Here is a 17,134-nt window from a genome sequence, read left to right as displayed (position 1 = left end):
TTTTAGTGGCATTCTTTGGGCTTAAAATATTCGTGGATTCTTAAGGGGGAAAAAAACAAGAAAGAAAATAATGAAATCTTAAGAATTGGGAAGAGAAGAAATTTAATCTTGAGAGAGATATAAATCGAAGGGAAAGACGACTTCTAGCATAAAAAATAATTCCACTTTTCATCTGTTGTTGTAAATATAAATATTAAATATAATTATTTATAATTAAATATATTATGAAATATAAATATATAAAAATATAAGTATATAAAAATATAAATATATTAAAAATAAATATATAAAAATATAAATAAATAAATATTTATTAGTAAATTTAAATATTTAATATATGAATTTGAATTTAATATATAAAAAATGAATTTTATAGTTATAAACAATTTTGTATTTATTTATTATTATTAGAAATTTTTTTTTAAATAATAAAGGCTTTGTATTTGATTATAAAATAATAATACAATTTGTTGTTTGCTGTTAAACCTTTAAAGAATAGGAAAAAAAATAATTTAAATGTGAGCTAAAATAATTAAAAAGACAACCGAGTGACCAACGAAATATCTTCATGATTTATAGGAATTAAATCCATAAAAAAGAAAACAATTAAGAGTCGAGAATGTATAGAAAAATAATAATGGTAGTAAAATAATACCAGTAAAAAAAAGTCATCCCGAAAAGGGACTATAAAAACAACTTAGATTGGCAGCGAGCCAATAAATTGATTAAAACCTCAGGCCAAATGAGAAAAGAGTCCATAAAATCTTTACCTCAAGAAAGAAAGGAACTTTGAAAAGAATAAACATAGAGGAGACATCAAAGAGAGATAAAGAGAGCTGCGAAAGATAGAACAGAAACCACAGGAAAAGGAACAGGAAATGTAAGAAAATCTACCTATTAAATTGTGTAATAAAAACCATAATACCATGCACATATTAATAGATCTAATTTAAACTAATATCAGCAATTAATTGTGGAAACAGCGAATGAAAGTTTCTCCTCAACCGAACTGATTCCTTCACTTGTGGTGCAGATATCTTCCATTGAAGAAATCAACCCAATTAACTAGTTCGACTGTCCCAAATCGCCGCCAATATTTGACAACAAAAAGAGTTTTGGATGGCAATAAATTGTTGTTTTTTTTGTGTGGAACTCTAGCCGTGACATCGATTCCGGCAACAATAAAATTGGGTTTGGGGTATTGGGCATTTGTATCTGATAGATACTTTATTTGGCCCCGTCCAACTATTTGACACAGTAGCAACGCCCCACTGACAGATTTATTTATCCAGCATTTCTCGCTGGGCGAACGACGACCGACGACGACGGAGGAGGCGATGGAGAGCACTCCTCCTCCATATTTGGACGTTGATTTGTGAAAGGCACAAAGCAAAAGAAAAGCAAACTCTGCAGCATTTTGCGCCTCGCCTTGGGTTGATTTTTCGTTGGCTACTGGGCATATTTTTGGGCGCATTCTAAACTTATAATTTGTACAACTTTCACCGAGCAAATCGCAGCCAGCACTTGAGATTATGTAAATCTCGATCAGTCAGCGCAAAAGTCTAATAACAATGGAGAGCAGAGAAACGCAAAGAGCCACAGAGAAAGAGCTGGAGAGAATGAGTCTCTGACGGAGGTCTGGGCCTACTATTTTCACTTTTGCAAATTGTCCAAGAACACGAATAGAAATCGAAGTCCGATCGAGTCAATTGCCGATCAGTGGGTATTGAAACGTGCCAATGACTAAACAACAAAGACACAGACACAGACACAGATCGCAGTTCTTAAGATCTAAGATAACTTTTTAATAGAAAGAAAACACACTTCAGGGGAGATTTCATGGTCTTTATAACTTCGTTTTTGAACGACTTTCAATGTAATTTCTGTTTGATTTAGAATAATTTATTACTTATTTATTTTGTATTTATTATTTATATGTATATCATTTATTTATTATTTATTTATCATTTATTTATTATTTATTTATTATTTATTTATTATATATTATGTATTTGATTTATTATTAATTTTATTTATTATTTATTTCATTAATAACTTATTTTCTTTACTATTTATTTTATTTATCTTTGTATTATTTACTTATTATCTATTTATTTATTATAGTATTTATTTATTTATTATTGTATTTATAAATTTATTATTGTATTTTTTTATTTACTATTGTATATATTTATTTATTACTTATTATGTATTTATTGATTATTTGTTATTTTTTGTTTTATCATTTAGTTATAATTTTTTGTATTATTTTATAAGCCATTAATATTTGATCTATAATAGTTTGTAGATAATAATTTCCAAAAATCCAAATTTGTATTGATTTTTCTAAATTCAAATCAATTGCTTTTATTCCTAAAACCAAAGTAAAGCAAAACCCCGTAGTCTAGTGTAGTTCTAATTGCCCTTTCCTCCCCTTTCTTTTCTAAATTACGAACGCTTTTAATAACAATATTTTGGGAAATTTTCGGCTTCATCATAGAGTGAAATTTGTGTCATTTTAATTGAAGAAATTCCAACACGTTGCGGCCACGGGCATAACCGAACAAATTTGGCAATAGCCGTGGCCAAAGAAATTATTTCTAAATAAAGCACATGCCAAACTACATTACAAGACCAACAACAACAACGAAAAAAAAACCTGGCTTACAGATGAACGAACGAACGGACAGGCTGTCAGAGCCATCATCATGTGTGGCTCATTAAATATGCTGCTGCGAACACAGAGCAAAAAACAACAAAAAAAATCCACCGAAGAAGAGGCCGAAGCCGAAGCCAAAGCCGAAGACAACGAAGAAGCTTGAACAATTTTCATGTCCGACTCAATTGATGCGACCTCTTGTTGCGGTACTTCTCGGCCTGGTCTCTGCCCCCTCTGCCCCTCTGATGCCCCCCTCCTCCTCTCAAAGATTCGATCTGAAGGCAGTACCTCGCGTACAAAGTTATTAGAGCCGCGAGGGCTCAATAAATGGGCGTCGTTTATGCACCTCATCATCAGCGATTGCACAGATCGCAGAGTTCTTCTCGCTTGTTGCCTGTTTGCCTGTTTGCCTGCTGCCTGGCCAAGCGGAAGTTGTTAAATGAAAAGGAGAAACAGGCCAGGCCAGGCCGGGCCAGCACAGGCCTGGAATGGGAATGGAAGAGGTGTTTGCCGAGATGCTTGGGCGGAACGAAGACTAAATGCTCTAGGTGGAAGAGGGCCAGAAGGAGGTGCACAAGGAGGTGTAGATGTCATTTATGTAAATTTTCGGATTCTGGGAAGCCCCAGAGATGGGGAGTACAAGCCCTGTAGCCCTCAGATCAAGAGAATGAAGTAATCCCAAGTTGGTGGCTTGTTAATTAGAGGCCATGAAGGGTTTTTCGCCTTGGCCCAAACGAAAACGTGGCTCAGGTGAAAGTCAAAGCCACTCGTCGTCGTCGTCGTCTGCCGACATCTCCTTCTCTCTAATGAAACTAGAACAGACTGCACGATCGTGCCGAACTGGGAAAGGTTTTCTGTGTCGTCCAGCCTAGCACCTTTCACAAAATCCCCATCGACCATCGGACAAACCATCGGACAATGGCCCGCACCAAATCGAACTGAAAGTTCTTAAAGCCTTTAAGTACATTTTTTTTTTGTTGGCAAATTGATGTCGCCATTTGGTTTGGTCTGGGAAAATGATTGTTTCGTGATTTTGGGGCCGGGCAGCACAATAAAATTGTCAACATGACAGCCCGCGATTAATATAGACTTCAAATTTATAAGCCATAAATCATGATTGTACGCGGGAACTCGTGAGCTTTACTTTTGCCACAGGAGGTTCAGGAGGTTCTTGACGCTCCATAGAGATGATCGTTGAATGGATCACGAGGAGGGAGCACAAAAATCATGAAATCACGTGGCTAAAGAGCAGCTTATGAGCTGGAGAGCTACTCCATTAATTGATGGGCGATCGCCGCTGAGCACTAGGCAGGGTATACTCCTCATAGATAGCTCTATAAATTCCCTAGGTATTCCCAAGTTGCTCAGGTGTACTCCTCATAGATACCTCTATAAATTCCCTAGGTAATCCCAAGCAGCTCACGATGAATTCTGCCTCTAAAGATGCTCATCTCTGAGTCGAAGTCGAAGTCGAAGCCAACGACCGACCAAAGTTTGTGGCAAACTTGTTCTGACTTTTTGTTACAATTGCAGATTCCTTTCTTTCTTATAGAATATTCTTTTCCTTTGTTGTTGTTGTTGTTGCTGTTTAGCTTTCTATTGCTCTAAGACAATGCACCATAAAACTGCAGTCTTCTCTCCCCTTCCCTCCCTCTCTGGCGCTCCGCCCATTTCCATTTCAGTTTCCATGCAAATTTCTGCGTTTTTCTTTGCGGTTGTTCGGGCCTCTGCCTCTTTCCGGGCACATTTGTCAAGGTGTCTTGTAAACAAGGCTGGGGCACCCCAAAAGCAGCCACCAAGCACCGTTAGATCACATGCAGACAACGTGCTTATATAACGCATTTGTATGTTTTATTGGCCGAGTCTTTAGGCCATAAATGGTAGTGACAAAAGTCGGGGAATTTATGGCCTGCCGACAGTTCTGATAAATAACCTGAGGCTGGGGCTGAGGCCTGTCTGCAGTCGGGCTTGGGGCAGGGGCTGGGGGGCAGGGGGGGGGCAGGGGGCATCGTGCTGCAGGTTGAAAGGGAATCCAAGAAAGCCATAAACATTTTTATCATCGCTGGCGTTCTAATAGCATTCGGCCGTGAGGTTCTTGTGGGGTTAATTAGCGGGGAATAAAAGGGGTTCTAAAGGGGGGTTCTAAAGGGGGTTGTAAAGGGGAGAACCCCCCTCTTCGTTAGCTGGAGAATGCATTTTGGACAGTAGCCAATGGAAGAATGCAATGCCTTTGTGGGGCTAGAATAGAGTAAAGAATCGTTTCTATGGCAAGGAAAATGTATGCCAGAATCAAGAGAATCAAGGTAGTCAAGAGGGTCTTTCTAGTTGAAAGTTTGGGGGTTTTAAAGGCTCTCTAGATCATGTTTTCCAATAAGACCCATAATATACCACGTTTTAGCATAGTCTGAACTATTTTCATAGCATTTTTGGATCGTTTCTCTCTGTTTGAACCTTCTTCTGCCCGTAAAAGACATCTAATCTCGTAATACTCCCCTATATGTCAGCTCCACAGCAATGCCATACGCTCTCCGGTTTCGTGTGCACTCAGATGGAACCCAGAGGCGGCCCCTCCACCAGTCCACCAGCCACTGTCGTCTTTGGTGATGCCGTTCGGATAGGAGGCTCACAAAAGAAAGAAACTCTCCTCATATGGAATGGCAGTTGCAGTTGGTTCACTTTTTTGCTGGTTGCCTCACCGTTCTCAATATCAGATTACGTGCGGGCTATCTTTTGTTGTATGCCACGGCCCCGTCCCCGGCCCTGGCCCGCTCCCAGTTCGAGTTCGAGGCTGCTTGGTGGCGGAGTTGGGCTCTTTTTTTCGGCATATCAGATGTGGCTAATGTGGGCCTGGCGGCAGCGCTCTACTTGAAAGGAGAGTTCTCTTCTCCGTCGCTGGTTACTCCTTTGCGACCTTGAGATGGTAATCGAAATTTGGTGGCACGCCCCCCGCCTTGGAGGTGCAGCGAGCCATTCATTTGATATCCGATAGCGGGAGTAACTCGAGATTTGCCAATGGGCCAGGAAGAGATGGGATCGAGGGAGGTGGAGATGGGGTGCTTAGAGATCTAAGGATTTCCAAGGATGGAGGCAGAGAAGACTCCTCTCTTGGCAGGGTAACTGCACTTCGTTGACTGTCTGTCCCCCCCCCCCCCCCCCCCCCCCCCCCCTTCCATGGCCTAATGAAGCTTTCCTCCCGTTTTCCCTCCCTCGGCTCCTCTTTCGTTTTCAATTGCAGGCAATTAGCAAATTCTCTTTGGGCCTCCTCCTCCCCAACCCCCCCGCCCCTCCCCCCCTCCTCGCTTTAATGGACGTCTAACATAAAATGTCGTCTTACATTCTAGTTTTTTAGCTTCCGCTTTTCATTATCAAATATTATTGGTGCTTGGTTCTTGGGTCTCTCCTCCCTCCACCCTCCTCCCTCCTCCCTCCAGCTTCTTGCTCTTTGCAATTGCATGTCGTCACGTCAAGCCCCAAGAAGAACTTGCAAGAACCACCAGAACCGCTGTGGAAATAAAAAAAACCCTTGGCTATCTAATGATGATCATTAGGAGCGGGTACCTGTAATCACACAGAAGCTGGAGCTTAAGTCTGAAGCTGAAGTTGAAGCCGAGGCTGAACCCGAAGTTCCTCTACTTCTGTCTCCTCCTCCTCCTCCTCCTCCTTCTCTACTACTGCTTCTAGCTCCTCCTCTTCCTCCCCTGCTGCTGCTTCCTCCCTCTCCTCCTCTACTTCTGCCTCCTCCTCCCTCTCCTCCTCTGCTACTGCTTCTACCGCTTCTTGCGTTTTGTCAACATGAAACGGTAATTTCTTCAACAAAAAACAGAAGAAGAACGACAAAAAAAAACAGCAAGAAATGCTAGCTTTGAGCCACCGAAGGTGTAGATACTCTTCTAAAAATAGATAGTTACTATGGCGGATTCAAGATATAGCCATCGAATTATGTTCAACCTTTGAAAGGCCTCCCTTTTGAGGGAGTTTTTTCAGTTCTGATGGGAGCTTATGGTATGTAGATCTTTAGCTTTGAAACTGAGGGACTTAGTACAAATACAGTACCGGACATAAGGTTTTGGCACAGCAATAGATTTTCAGTTTACTGAAGTTTTACGAGCTTTTCCAATAAATTAATTAATTTTCTATAAGTTTGTCTCATTTTTATAAGTCTGACTTTATTTAATTATTTTTTTTACATTTTTTCTATAACAGAAAAATTGTCAAACATTTTTCGTATATTATTTTTTTTTAATATATTTTATCAAATTTCTATTTTATTTATATATATTTTTTTAATATATATTTTATTTATATATATTTTATTTGTATATATTTTATTTATTTATATTTTATTTATATATATTTTATGTATATATATTTTATAAATATATTTTTTATTTATATATATATTTGATTTATACATATTTTTATATACATATATATTTATTATTTATATATTCCCGTAATCGTGTAACCCCCTTTGAGGGTATAATAAGAACAATCCAGCGGCAGCTGGATCTACAAAGATTAACCGGGAACCCATTTTTGCCCCTTGCCAGTGCTGCAACCTACATTCCCTCCCTTTGAGCCTCCCCTTAAGTCGCCTCTTAACCTGTCTCCCTCTCTGTGTGTGTGTGTGTGTGTTTGTGCGTGTTTTTTATGCGCCAGTGTGACCATTGTAACGGCTTTGATTAGTCTTAGGAAGTCGCCTAAGTATTGTCGTTGTCATTGTCGTCGCTTTTGGCTCATCTGCGCCCCATCTGCCCCCCCTCTCTGCTCTTCGCCCAGCCATCTCTGGAGCTCTGGTGCTCTTTTGCTCTTGTGGTCTCTGATGGGACAGTCTTTTTTTGTTGCTGCTGCCGCTGCTGCTGGCACTTTAACAGTTAAATGGTTAGTTTACATCATTAGCATGCCGTTGCCAGATATTTTCTACTCTCTTGGCTAATAAATAAGCAATTTTGTTGGCGTTTCTGCCTTTGTCCATCGATTTAATTGCGGGGAATGTTTTAATTTGCTTGGGCTTTGGCATAGAACTATAAAGTTGGCGAATTTTTGGGTGTAGCTTGGGGGAGGGCTATGCCAAAATGGGGACTCGATTTGGGGGCAGAAATCTCACCAAAGGGTGTCCGGAATATAGAAATATTTGGGGAAGGATGGGGAAGGAATGTGCGATGATGGAGCGGAAAGGGTGTGCTTGGCCAGCTCCAAGGCCAGCGACGATGCCAGGGCAAGCTCTCACCTTTCCTCCTTCAGGCTGCGCCTGGTCAGAGAGCTGTGGTTATGATCCTACCCACAGAATCCAATAGAATCCCCCCGTGCGACTCTTGGCAGTGAGAAAGGCCAAAGGATTTGGCTCTAGTCAATTTTTAAGGCAATCCAAGAGGTGATAAAGAAATGTACTTTAATTTTTTGGCAATTAAAATCCATAGATTGGTTGAAATATTGATTGAAAACCACAGAAAGTGTTCCTAAAATGTCAAAATACTTAAGTCTGATCCTGGGGATCCCTTTGTGGACCTTCAAGCATGCTTCCTGCCTTTCCTTGGCATTCTTTATTCAACCACAACCCAATAGCAATGCCATCCCCTCCCCCATGGGCCACAAACAAAAATAATTGATCAATAAAATACTATTTCAATGGCGTGGCTATTCCAAGAACGCCAACAAATGTTAAGTTTTTCTTACGTTTCTTTTCCCATTTCCACAGCCATTAACCCGAAGGAGGAGGAATCATTGCCTCTAGAAAAAAGCCAGCCAAGTTCGTTGCCTGAGTCTTTTGTTTGCACTTTATTTTGTTTCTGTCTTTGCCAGTCGTTCAGTCCTCCAGTCTTTCCGTCTTTCCGTCTTGTAGGTGCACTCAAGCATGGACTTTTAGCTGGCACTGTGGCTGTGTGGCTGTGTCTGTGTCTCTATTATCTATTTATCTGGCCACCAAGTCGCTGGGTTCTATTAACAATGTAAACAATACCGTTAACACGACACGACACGACACGTTAGGAAGGAAAACTTTGGCTGAATGAAATGTGCCGCAAGAATTTGCCAAGAGGGAAAATACCGACACAACTGCATATTTTACTCAGCTCCCTCCCCCCTCCCCCCTCCCCCTTTTGGAAATGCATCAACGAATCGAACAACAAGAACAGCTATGCTGCGAAAAAAAAGCGTGAAAAAGAGGCGACGAGAAAAACGGTTTGAGGAAAACACTTATTAAATTTTAGCATGCCCAAAGAGGGCAGCGCAGAGGGGGGGGGGGGGGCAGGAAAGCACCGCAACGGAAACCGCAGTGGAGTTCACATACCTGGCCAAGGTGAGGTTCTCTTCTTTTCTTTTATCCAATCCCCTTTCTAGAGCCGAGAATTTTCCATGTGAATTTTCCAGCCGCCTTAAAGCGTTCGAGCGGTGGGACACAATAACAAAAATTCTTTTTTAACAATTGATATTTGTTTTTACTTTGACTTTGTTGTTGTTGTTGTTGTTTATTGTGGCACTTCACTGACCCTCGAGGGCTCGCTCATCCTTTAACCAGAAGAGTTTCAGCAGAGTCTTTTGTTTTATACCCGTTTTTTATGGTCTTATAGTCGTTGCGTTACGTTGGTTTTTCTTTCGTTCTGAACGCGTCGCGTGCTGAGTCCGAACTGAGCCCCGGCCAGCAGGTACGACTTGCTTTTAACAAAAACCATTCGGAAGAAAGTTGTCTGCATGCGTCTCTGTTGGGTTCTCTGTTGAGTTCTCGTTCGAAAGCTGCTGCAGTCGAAGAGTAAGAGAACTTGCTCTTAAGAGCGGAAGAGCATCTGCCAGAAGAGAGCGGGTTCGGGTTCGAGGCAGATTAATTACTGGCCCGGCCAGCTGATAAGCATGAAATGTCGCTTGTCCGCCGCTTGTTGGCCAATTAAAAATTAGATTTCGTTTTAGATTTTGTTCGAGAGATTCCAAGGGAAGGGGAAGGGGAAGGTATTCCTCAGCCTTGCCCATCGAATGATTTGATTGCAAAGATTAAGGCGGTTGTTTTTTTTTCTTGTTTTTTTGGCTGTTTCCAATAATCAATTGAAGAAGTTCAATGAACTGGAGATTTTGAAACAGAAAAATCACTGGAAAATAAAAGCTAGATTTTTATAAAAAAATTCAAAGAAAACTTCAACTTCAATTCAAATAAAATAAATGTAAAAATAATTAAATGAAAACAATTAAAAAAATAAAAGGAATTAAAAAAATACAAAATAATTAAATTAAAAAAAATAATATAATAAATTAAAAAAATTAAATAAATACAAAAAATAATTAAATAAATAAAACAAATAATTAAATAAATAAAACAAATAATAAAAAAAAATAAAAAATACTTAGCCAAATAAAAAAAAATTAAAAAAATAATTAAATAAATTAAAAAAAAATAAATACATAAAAAACATTTGAAAAATTTATCTTTTTTTAATTACCTTTCTTTGGAGCATAAAATGTCTGAGGAAATTCCAGGAGAGTTCCAGAAAATAAGTAGAGGAAGAAGAACAGCAATCATATTTTATCCGTACAATGCTCAAAAGGAGAGACGACAGATCCTTCTATATGACTATCCTTTGGTATCCACCTGTGGACATCCTCCACAAATTGAAGACTATTCCCAGAAAAAGGGCATCTTCCGATGGCTTCTCCACTTTCGTTATAAAATTCGATCAACAATTGTTTAATCATGGCTTATTCACTCCCTTACTCACATCTAAATCATCATTTCCATATGCCCATTTCCCCAGCCAATTATAAAATCGTTTTCCGTTTCCCCCCCAAAACAAAAAATGCACCACAGAAAAAAAAAGATAATGTGAAATATGTACATATATAAGCCGCCATAAAGCACAGGCATTCATGCCGCTGCCGCTGCCGATAAAGCCCCCAAGTAAACAATTCCAGGCATTACTCCATTACTCATAATGGCGCAGCCGAATGTCGCGGTTGCATCCTCAAGGCAGGGAGAAGATTCGAGAAGGGGTCTGGGGTCTGTCTGGGGAGAGGCACCGCACCCGCCCATGTTGTTGGCCAAAGTTGCATAAATCTGCTCGATTCATAACATAAAGACGGCCACAAGAAGAAGAGATCTCTGGCCTTGCCTTGGCCAACACGTGTGCGTGATGTGAGCGTGAGCTGGAGGGAAATGAAGCACGTCAACCAGGCAAATACCATATTTTACCAGCTCCAAGACTTTCTGTGATTTTTTGTACACATTTTCGGGGAGAGAGGCCTAAAATTGTAGCCAAGAAACAGCTTTTGATTGGGCTTTAGGCCAGTTCTGTCGTATACTGCCTTGATTAAAGTTTAAACTTGAAAGAAAAGTGGTATTCCAATTAGTTGTTGGTCCATTCTTTGCCCATTGCCAGTGTCCAGAGCCTCACGCGCTCATCTCTAATGATCGCCAAGTCTTGTTCCTTTATCAGCCTTGTCTTCATCGATCGCGTCGAAGATTTTGTCTGCCTGTCTTTGTGGGTCTGTTTGGGCTCTTGTTCTGGATCTTGTTCTGGCTCTTCGCTGGCCTGTTCGTTCCCGTTGAGTCGTCGCTTTGTCTTGACTCCTGGCCACATCTTTAAGGTCCAGAGGCGTGCCCCTCTGAACGAATAAAAGCAAAATAATATAGAATGAAATATTTATCGCCATTAGAGCCTGATTAGCTGCGGGCGTGTTCTTACCCTCGTTGAACGTTCCACCTTCATCGTTCATCGCTTCTCCACCAACTTGTTCTCTCTTCCACTCCAATCGGTTCCAGTTCCGAGGCGTGAAAGATGTTTTTTGGGGGAGGGCGGGGCAGTTAATAAGCTTTTCTGTGCTGTGATTGTGATGGAAAATTGATATGTCCATTCAATTACGTTCTACGCCTAGCTCTTGCCGGGTTCTTGTCGTGTCAATAAACTGATTGCCATCGTGTCCAGCAACTTGCTGACCAATTAGTTTTCTGTGTTTTCGGCCTCCTCTGGCTCCGGCTCCCCCAAACGAGACTTGTCCGATCTATTTGATTGATAAAGCTGAGGCCTCTCTTCCCAGCGGAGCTGCTGGCAAAAGGAGTATCAAGATTTGTGCGGAAACTGACACCAAGTGACCAGAAACAAATTAAAAGCAAAAGTCATCTCAAGTGGTGGGTGATTATAGTTTTGGGAGACTAGAGAACTAGAAAATTGAAAGTAGAGAGGCAAGTGGAGCGGAAGTGGAGGTATTATAGATTTGCACTTGCCTATTTATGGTTTTATTTAGAACAGAAATGATCATGAGCAATCCAAAAATAAGCTATCTGGAAGGGCTACAAGGTTCCAAAACTTGATAGCCCTTTTTGGGGCAAGCAATTCATTTTCATTTATTTCTCCTACATTTATCGCAATGAACTCGAGGTCGTAACTAGATCAGATCGTATCCATTTCTGCCCAAGACAAGGTTGTACCCAGGATTTTGCAAAGGAAATGCGTTTGCGATTTTTAGGCATAAGATGATAGGGATAGATAGATATTTAGAAGGATTAATTTGGAAAACAATATCAAATCATTCAGGCAAAAAACTTTTTTTTGTATATGGTCGCTGGGTGCACCCTTGGTCCCAAGATATGATTTCAAATATCGTTCAGAAAGCTCAAAAATCTCATATATGCAGCATTATTTCTACAGAATCTCCATAAATGAAGAATTGTTTTCAGAGCTTTCAATAATTTACATTATTTTTTTTCTTTTATTTTATTATTTCCAAGAATTTCGAATTTTTGTTTCGTGGCTGTTTTTGGAACTAAAAAACACGTATGGCGCCACCTTGAAATATGGTGGCTATAAATAGAACCTGAAATTCCCAAACTGGCAGCATTGTACCGCAACACGTTCGCAACATATAGTAAGCCTCTAAGTTTACAACCTTCGCCTTCTACTGCTAGCCGAGTTCGGAACCTTATACGGGGAACTACTTGGCAAGCAGTTCGATAATGACTGCTTGTTCTGCTGGCAAATTTCTTGGGCATAAAATAAATCAAATCACAAAAAAAAAAACAACCTTATTTCTGATTTGATTTGTTTGTGATTAAGCAAATGGAAATTTAATTACTTTAAGGCCAAAAACTTGGCAACCAAAACCAAAACTACCCTTTGTTTTGCTCACATATGTCAAAATTGTAGGAAAATCGAGAATTATGGGCTTGGAGCGTTATAGTTGAAACACTGAAAGGAAAAATATAAGTTTTCTAAAATTACAAAAAATATATAATAATTTTTAATAAGTAAAAGTTTGATTTTATTCAAAAAAATGTTTTTTACTATTTCTGGAACTTTTTTGGAGCTCCTTTTACTCCTTTGTCTCTTTGTGCTTGGGGAGGCCCTACCCCAACATCGAACAATCTGCATTTTACTGAACTTTTTGACAATAAACATTTGGCCAAAAAACATGAGCGCGCGACACTTGCCGACATCTTGGCTGAGCATAAGATTTGTTGCAATTTTTGCGCTGGGCTCTCTTTTGATTTTTTTTCCCTTTGTTTTCTTCCAGTTGAACTTTTCATTTTTGCTTGCATATTTTTATGTGGAAAATTTTTCAATTTCTGCAATTGCAACTTTTGTTTCAAGTTGTTTTCCAGAGCCCTTTCCCTGAGTCGCTCGCTTTTGGGCGACTTTTGTCTAAATTATGCATACAAAAGTGTCGCAGCCACTTAGAGAGAAAGCACAGCGCATCAGAGGCATAGAAAGAGCACAGAATAAAAGACACAGAGAGGGGGGAGAGAGGGGGGTTGATGGGTTGAGTAAAAGTTTGTCAGTGCTGTGCATTTTCCGCTCGAGAAATACTTTTAACACTTTCTGTTTGCCTTTTTCCAACAAATTGAAAACGAAAATAAAGGATTATAAGCGATGGGACAGCACAAGACGCGGGTCGGATGGGGATTTGTGGGGAGGGGGGGCAGACCCCCCAGATGGGGATTTGTGGGGAGGGGGGCAGACCCCCACCCCTTCTGTCTGGCGGGTTTTCTGTTGTCGCGACAAAATCCTTTTACACTTTATTAATTTTATTTCTCTGTTGGCTTTGATAATTTGCAATTTTTTTTCGGCCCCGCCCCGCCATTCGCATTTTCCTCCTCTTCCACATCAGCGGTTAGCCATTACCGAAGGGCTACAGCCTGCTGTCGGCCTGGCTCTGCGGTTAATTGCCAGCAGCTTCGTTCTTGGTCCAGTGGCCAAAAGGTACAGGCCGGAATTATTCAAAAGTTTGCACCGAGGCCGGGATAAGACCTTGTGGGCCATGGCAAGGAATTACTTGCGAGTCAATTAAACTTCAGGGTCGCGTTTTTTCGCGAAAAGAAAATTCATTAATGCCTAAATGGGCGATGATAGCGGGGCTGTTGCAAGTAGTTTGACAGCTTGAGGGGTGCGATAGAGAGTAGGAGAGGGGGAGGGGTACAGAGGGGATCTTGGAGTCTGGCATTTAGCCTAGGGATCAAGGATCTATAGCGACCCAAGAGCTGCTTTATTCCTGCCTATAAACAGTCCCTTAGGAAGGCATAGGAATCGGTTCTATCTGAGAGGCAGATGCCGACATTCAATGCCTTTTTTGTTCATCTAATTTGTTGGAGTTTCATAGAATTAGCTTAACTTCAAAGAAAATCAAAATTCCCTTGAAATCAACGGCGTATTTCCTTACCACTAACCCCTCTCTAATCTCTCCAATCAGCTTTCTAGGCCATTTCCTAGTCACATATATTCCGCATTCCCAGAAATGAAATAAAACCCCGTTTATCACTGCACTTTCGCGCTTAGCCTTATCGCAACCCGTTCCACATAATCTCAGGTCTCAAGACCACCACAGCAGACCCTATAAATCATCATTATAAGCATATTTGCAACTGTCCCGCTAAGACCGCCCAACAAACAGACAAACAAACTCCCAGCCAAGTGCTAATTGCTATAATTTTGCAGGGGGGGAAGGGAGTAGAGCGGAGGGATGCCAGGAGCCGAGACCCACTAACCACGTACTCCAGCCAGCGATAATGTTTGTCAAGGAAGCAGCAGCAAAAAATTGTTGAACATCACAGAGGCGTGACCAGACAACAATCCGAAACCCAGAGAGGGAGAGGCAGACACTTGTTAGCTGCTAATTAGCCTGGGCTAGCCATGCCCCTACGCCTTAATGTTTGTCGAGAAGGCATCCATCCAGATACAGATACTTTTTCAACGATTTATTTGCTCCTTTCTTCGTAGGCCTTGGCGTGGTCCAAGACCAAATCATTGATGAGGCTCTTGACCTTTTCGGCAAATATAAAGTCCAGGTGGCCCCAGGTGGGCTCCGGCACCTCGTGGAGCAGCGCCAGATTGGGCAGCAGCTCGGGCAGGCGTGCCACATCGTCCTTGTTGGCCGAGCCATCGGATAGGCCGTAGTACAGATACAGCTCGGCGGTAATCTGGGTGAGATCGTATGAAGGGGGCTCCGCCACACCGTAGTACGCCAGATTCTTGCGGCTGCCCCAGTCGTAGAGGCGGAACTGGTTGGAAGTGTAGGACTGGATGTAGTGGATGGCCTGATTGGAGGAAACGCCAGCGGGATGGGTCTCGACGATTTGGGGGAGGAGCGTCTACAAAGAGGATGCATGAAGTGTTGGACAGACCTGAGGATGGGGGCCACAACTCACCCTATTGAGGTTACCAATGTCGGGGCCACCCCAGAGAATGGCCAGTGTCTTGCAGTAGCTCAATGTCAGCGGCTGGTTGCTGCAGGTTGTGTCCAGGAATCGCTGAAGGAAGTCGTTGTGGGGCAGCAGCACCTGGTTCTCCAGCAGAGCCGAGCCCAGGCCCGGCTCGCCCAGGACTGGGGCCGTGGCCACTATCAATCCCTCGGTGGTGTTGCCCATAAACACCGACGGGGCCAGCATGTGGGCCGTCTTGATTTTGGCATTGTACTCGGGCCTGAACGAGCCCATCACAAAGAACGAGGTGCAGCCCTGCGAGTGGCCCACATAGTGGAGGGCCCGCTCCTGGGTCAGCTCGAGGATGTAGTCAATCATGGCCGGCAGATCGATGGCCCCAATCTCGTGCCAGCTGAACTTCCAGAAGTACGGATGCCTCACGTTCAGCCGGGTGTTGTTCCGCGAGTAGAGATTGCCCCGGGCATTGCCCAGCCAGACGTCGTAGCCGGCGTCCGCCAGGTTGTACGCCAGAGCATCGTCCGGCCCATTGAGCAGGAAGCAATCCGAGCAGCTGAACAATCCGTGCATGATGAGCACCGCCGGCCGCTGCAGCTGGCCATTGTTCAGCCTCGGCGAGTGCGGGATGCGGAACAGGTTCAGCACATAGCCGTCCGGGGTCTCCACGTAATGCGATTCGGCCGGGTAGCCCTCCGACTCGATGCGTTCGGCCTGCAACGAAACTCACGCTCAGCTCTCGAATCTTATTTGAAATCTGTAAATCTCTGTCCCACCGAAGTCCTTAGTCGCTTGAATGGTATGTCTATAAAAGGATCAAAGTCGTCCGTATCTTTGGCCACTGCCAGGACCGCTGTTATGGCCAGAGCTGCCAAAAGCAGTTCCTTCAACATTTTACTATGGATTCCTTTTGCCTTCTGCTCGACGAGAAGCCTCCTGCACGACTGTTCTACCGGGAACTGACTTTTCTACTGTGTTTCTTTCAGTTGATTCCAATCTAATCTGGCGATTAAAAGTCGAGATGTGTGGGGTCCGATACGCGATACCAGAAATACGCGTCTAAATCCAAGATTTATATACTTTCGGCTTTCCATTTATTAGATTATTTTGTTTTGGCGAGGAGGCACACAGCGATATGGTTAATTATTTGATGGCTTTCAACGACCCTAAATTAAACACACTTACCTTGTGCTCGAAGAGCCCAGTACTCAAGACCCTGAAGGGGCCACAGACTGTGCTTAGGCGAGTTATTTTAATAATCATACAATTAGCCTATGTTTTGAGCAGACCATTGGCCTAGATAGGCCTAAAGACCTTAAAGGTGAAACTAATATTAAAAGCCTTCAGAAAATACTTAAAAAATGAAGTAACAAATGCCTTTAAAGGTAAATAAATTGGAACGACTGCAGCTAAATCGTATAACAGTTGACAGGGAAACCAAAAACAATACCGAAAATTGTGTTCCAAACAAACTTTGACCTTCCTTTGAGGGTCCTTCCTTATCAAAATAAATCTTAAGTTGGATTTGAATTGTTCAAAGTCACGAATGCCATACAGCGGATGAATTCTTTACCATTTAAAGCCACAAATAAGAGAATGTCCCATGCCCAGGACAAGCCAATGCTCAAAAAAGACTTGAGAAGTAGAAACCCAGAATGTGAGAAGCATCTCAACTCGCTTTCAGAGCAAAAGATGGCGACGGCGGAGCTCCTTATAGCTATGGAACAGGGGCCCTTAGATATAGCTAGTGAAGGATACAGGAACAGACCCGCAGGTCTGCAGATCCCTCGTACGACAGGGAATATAGGCTTACAATATCTCCCCATGTAGTGATTCTAGAAAGTCTG

The 17,134-nt window shown here is 42.0% G+C and overlaps 1 protein-coding gene across 1 annotated transcript; it reads right to left on the bottom strand.

The window, feature by feature from the left end:
• Nucleotides 1-14,813: 14,813 nt before the first annotated feature.
• Nucleotides 14,814-16,222, bottom strand: LOC6589548 (lipase 3). Its single transcript, XM_002015040.2, has 3 exons — nucleotides 16,064-16,222; nucleotides 15,279-16,001; nucleotides 14,814-15,221 (listed from the first exon to the last, which is right to left on the bottom strand). Exons 1-3 carry the CDS (start codon nucleotides 16,178-16,180, stop codon nucleotides 14,829-14,831), a joined length of 1,233 nt encoding a protein of 410 aa, XP_002015076.1. The 5' UTR covers nucleotides 16,181-16,222; the 3' UTR covers nucleotides 14,814-14,828.
• Between the last annotated feature and the right edge of the window lie 912 nt (nucleotides 16,223-17,134).

Source organism: Drosophila persimilis, unplaced genomic scaffold (assembly GCF_003286085.1).
Source record: "Drosophila persimilis strain 14011-0111.01,24,50 unplaced genomic scaffold, DperRS2 tig00000191-arrow-pilon, whole genome shotgun sequence".
NCBI lineage: Eukaryota > Metazoa > Arthropoda > Insecta > Diptera > Drosophilidae > Drosophila > Drosophila persimilis.
This window is presented reverse-complemented; position numbering and strand designations above follow the sequence as displayed.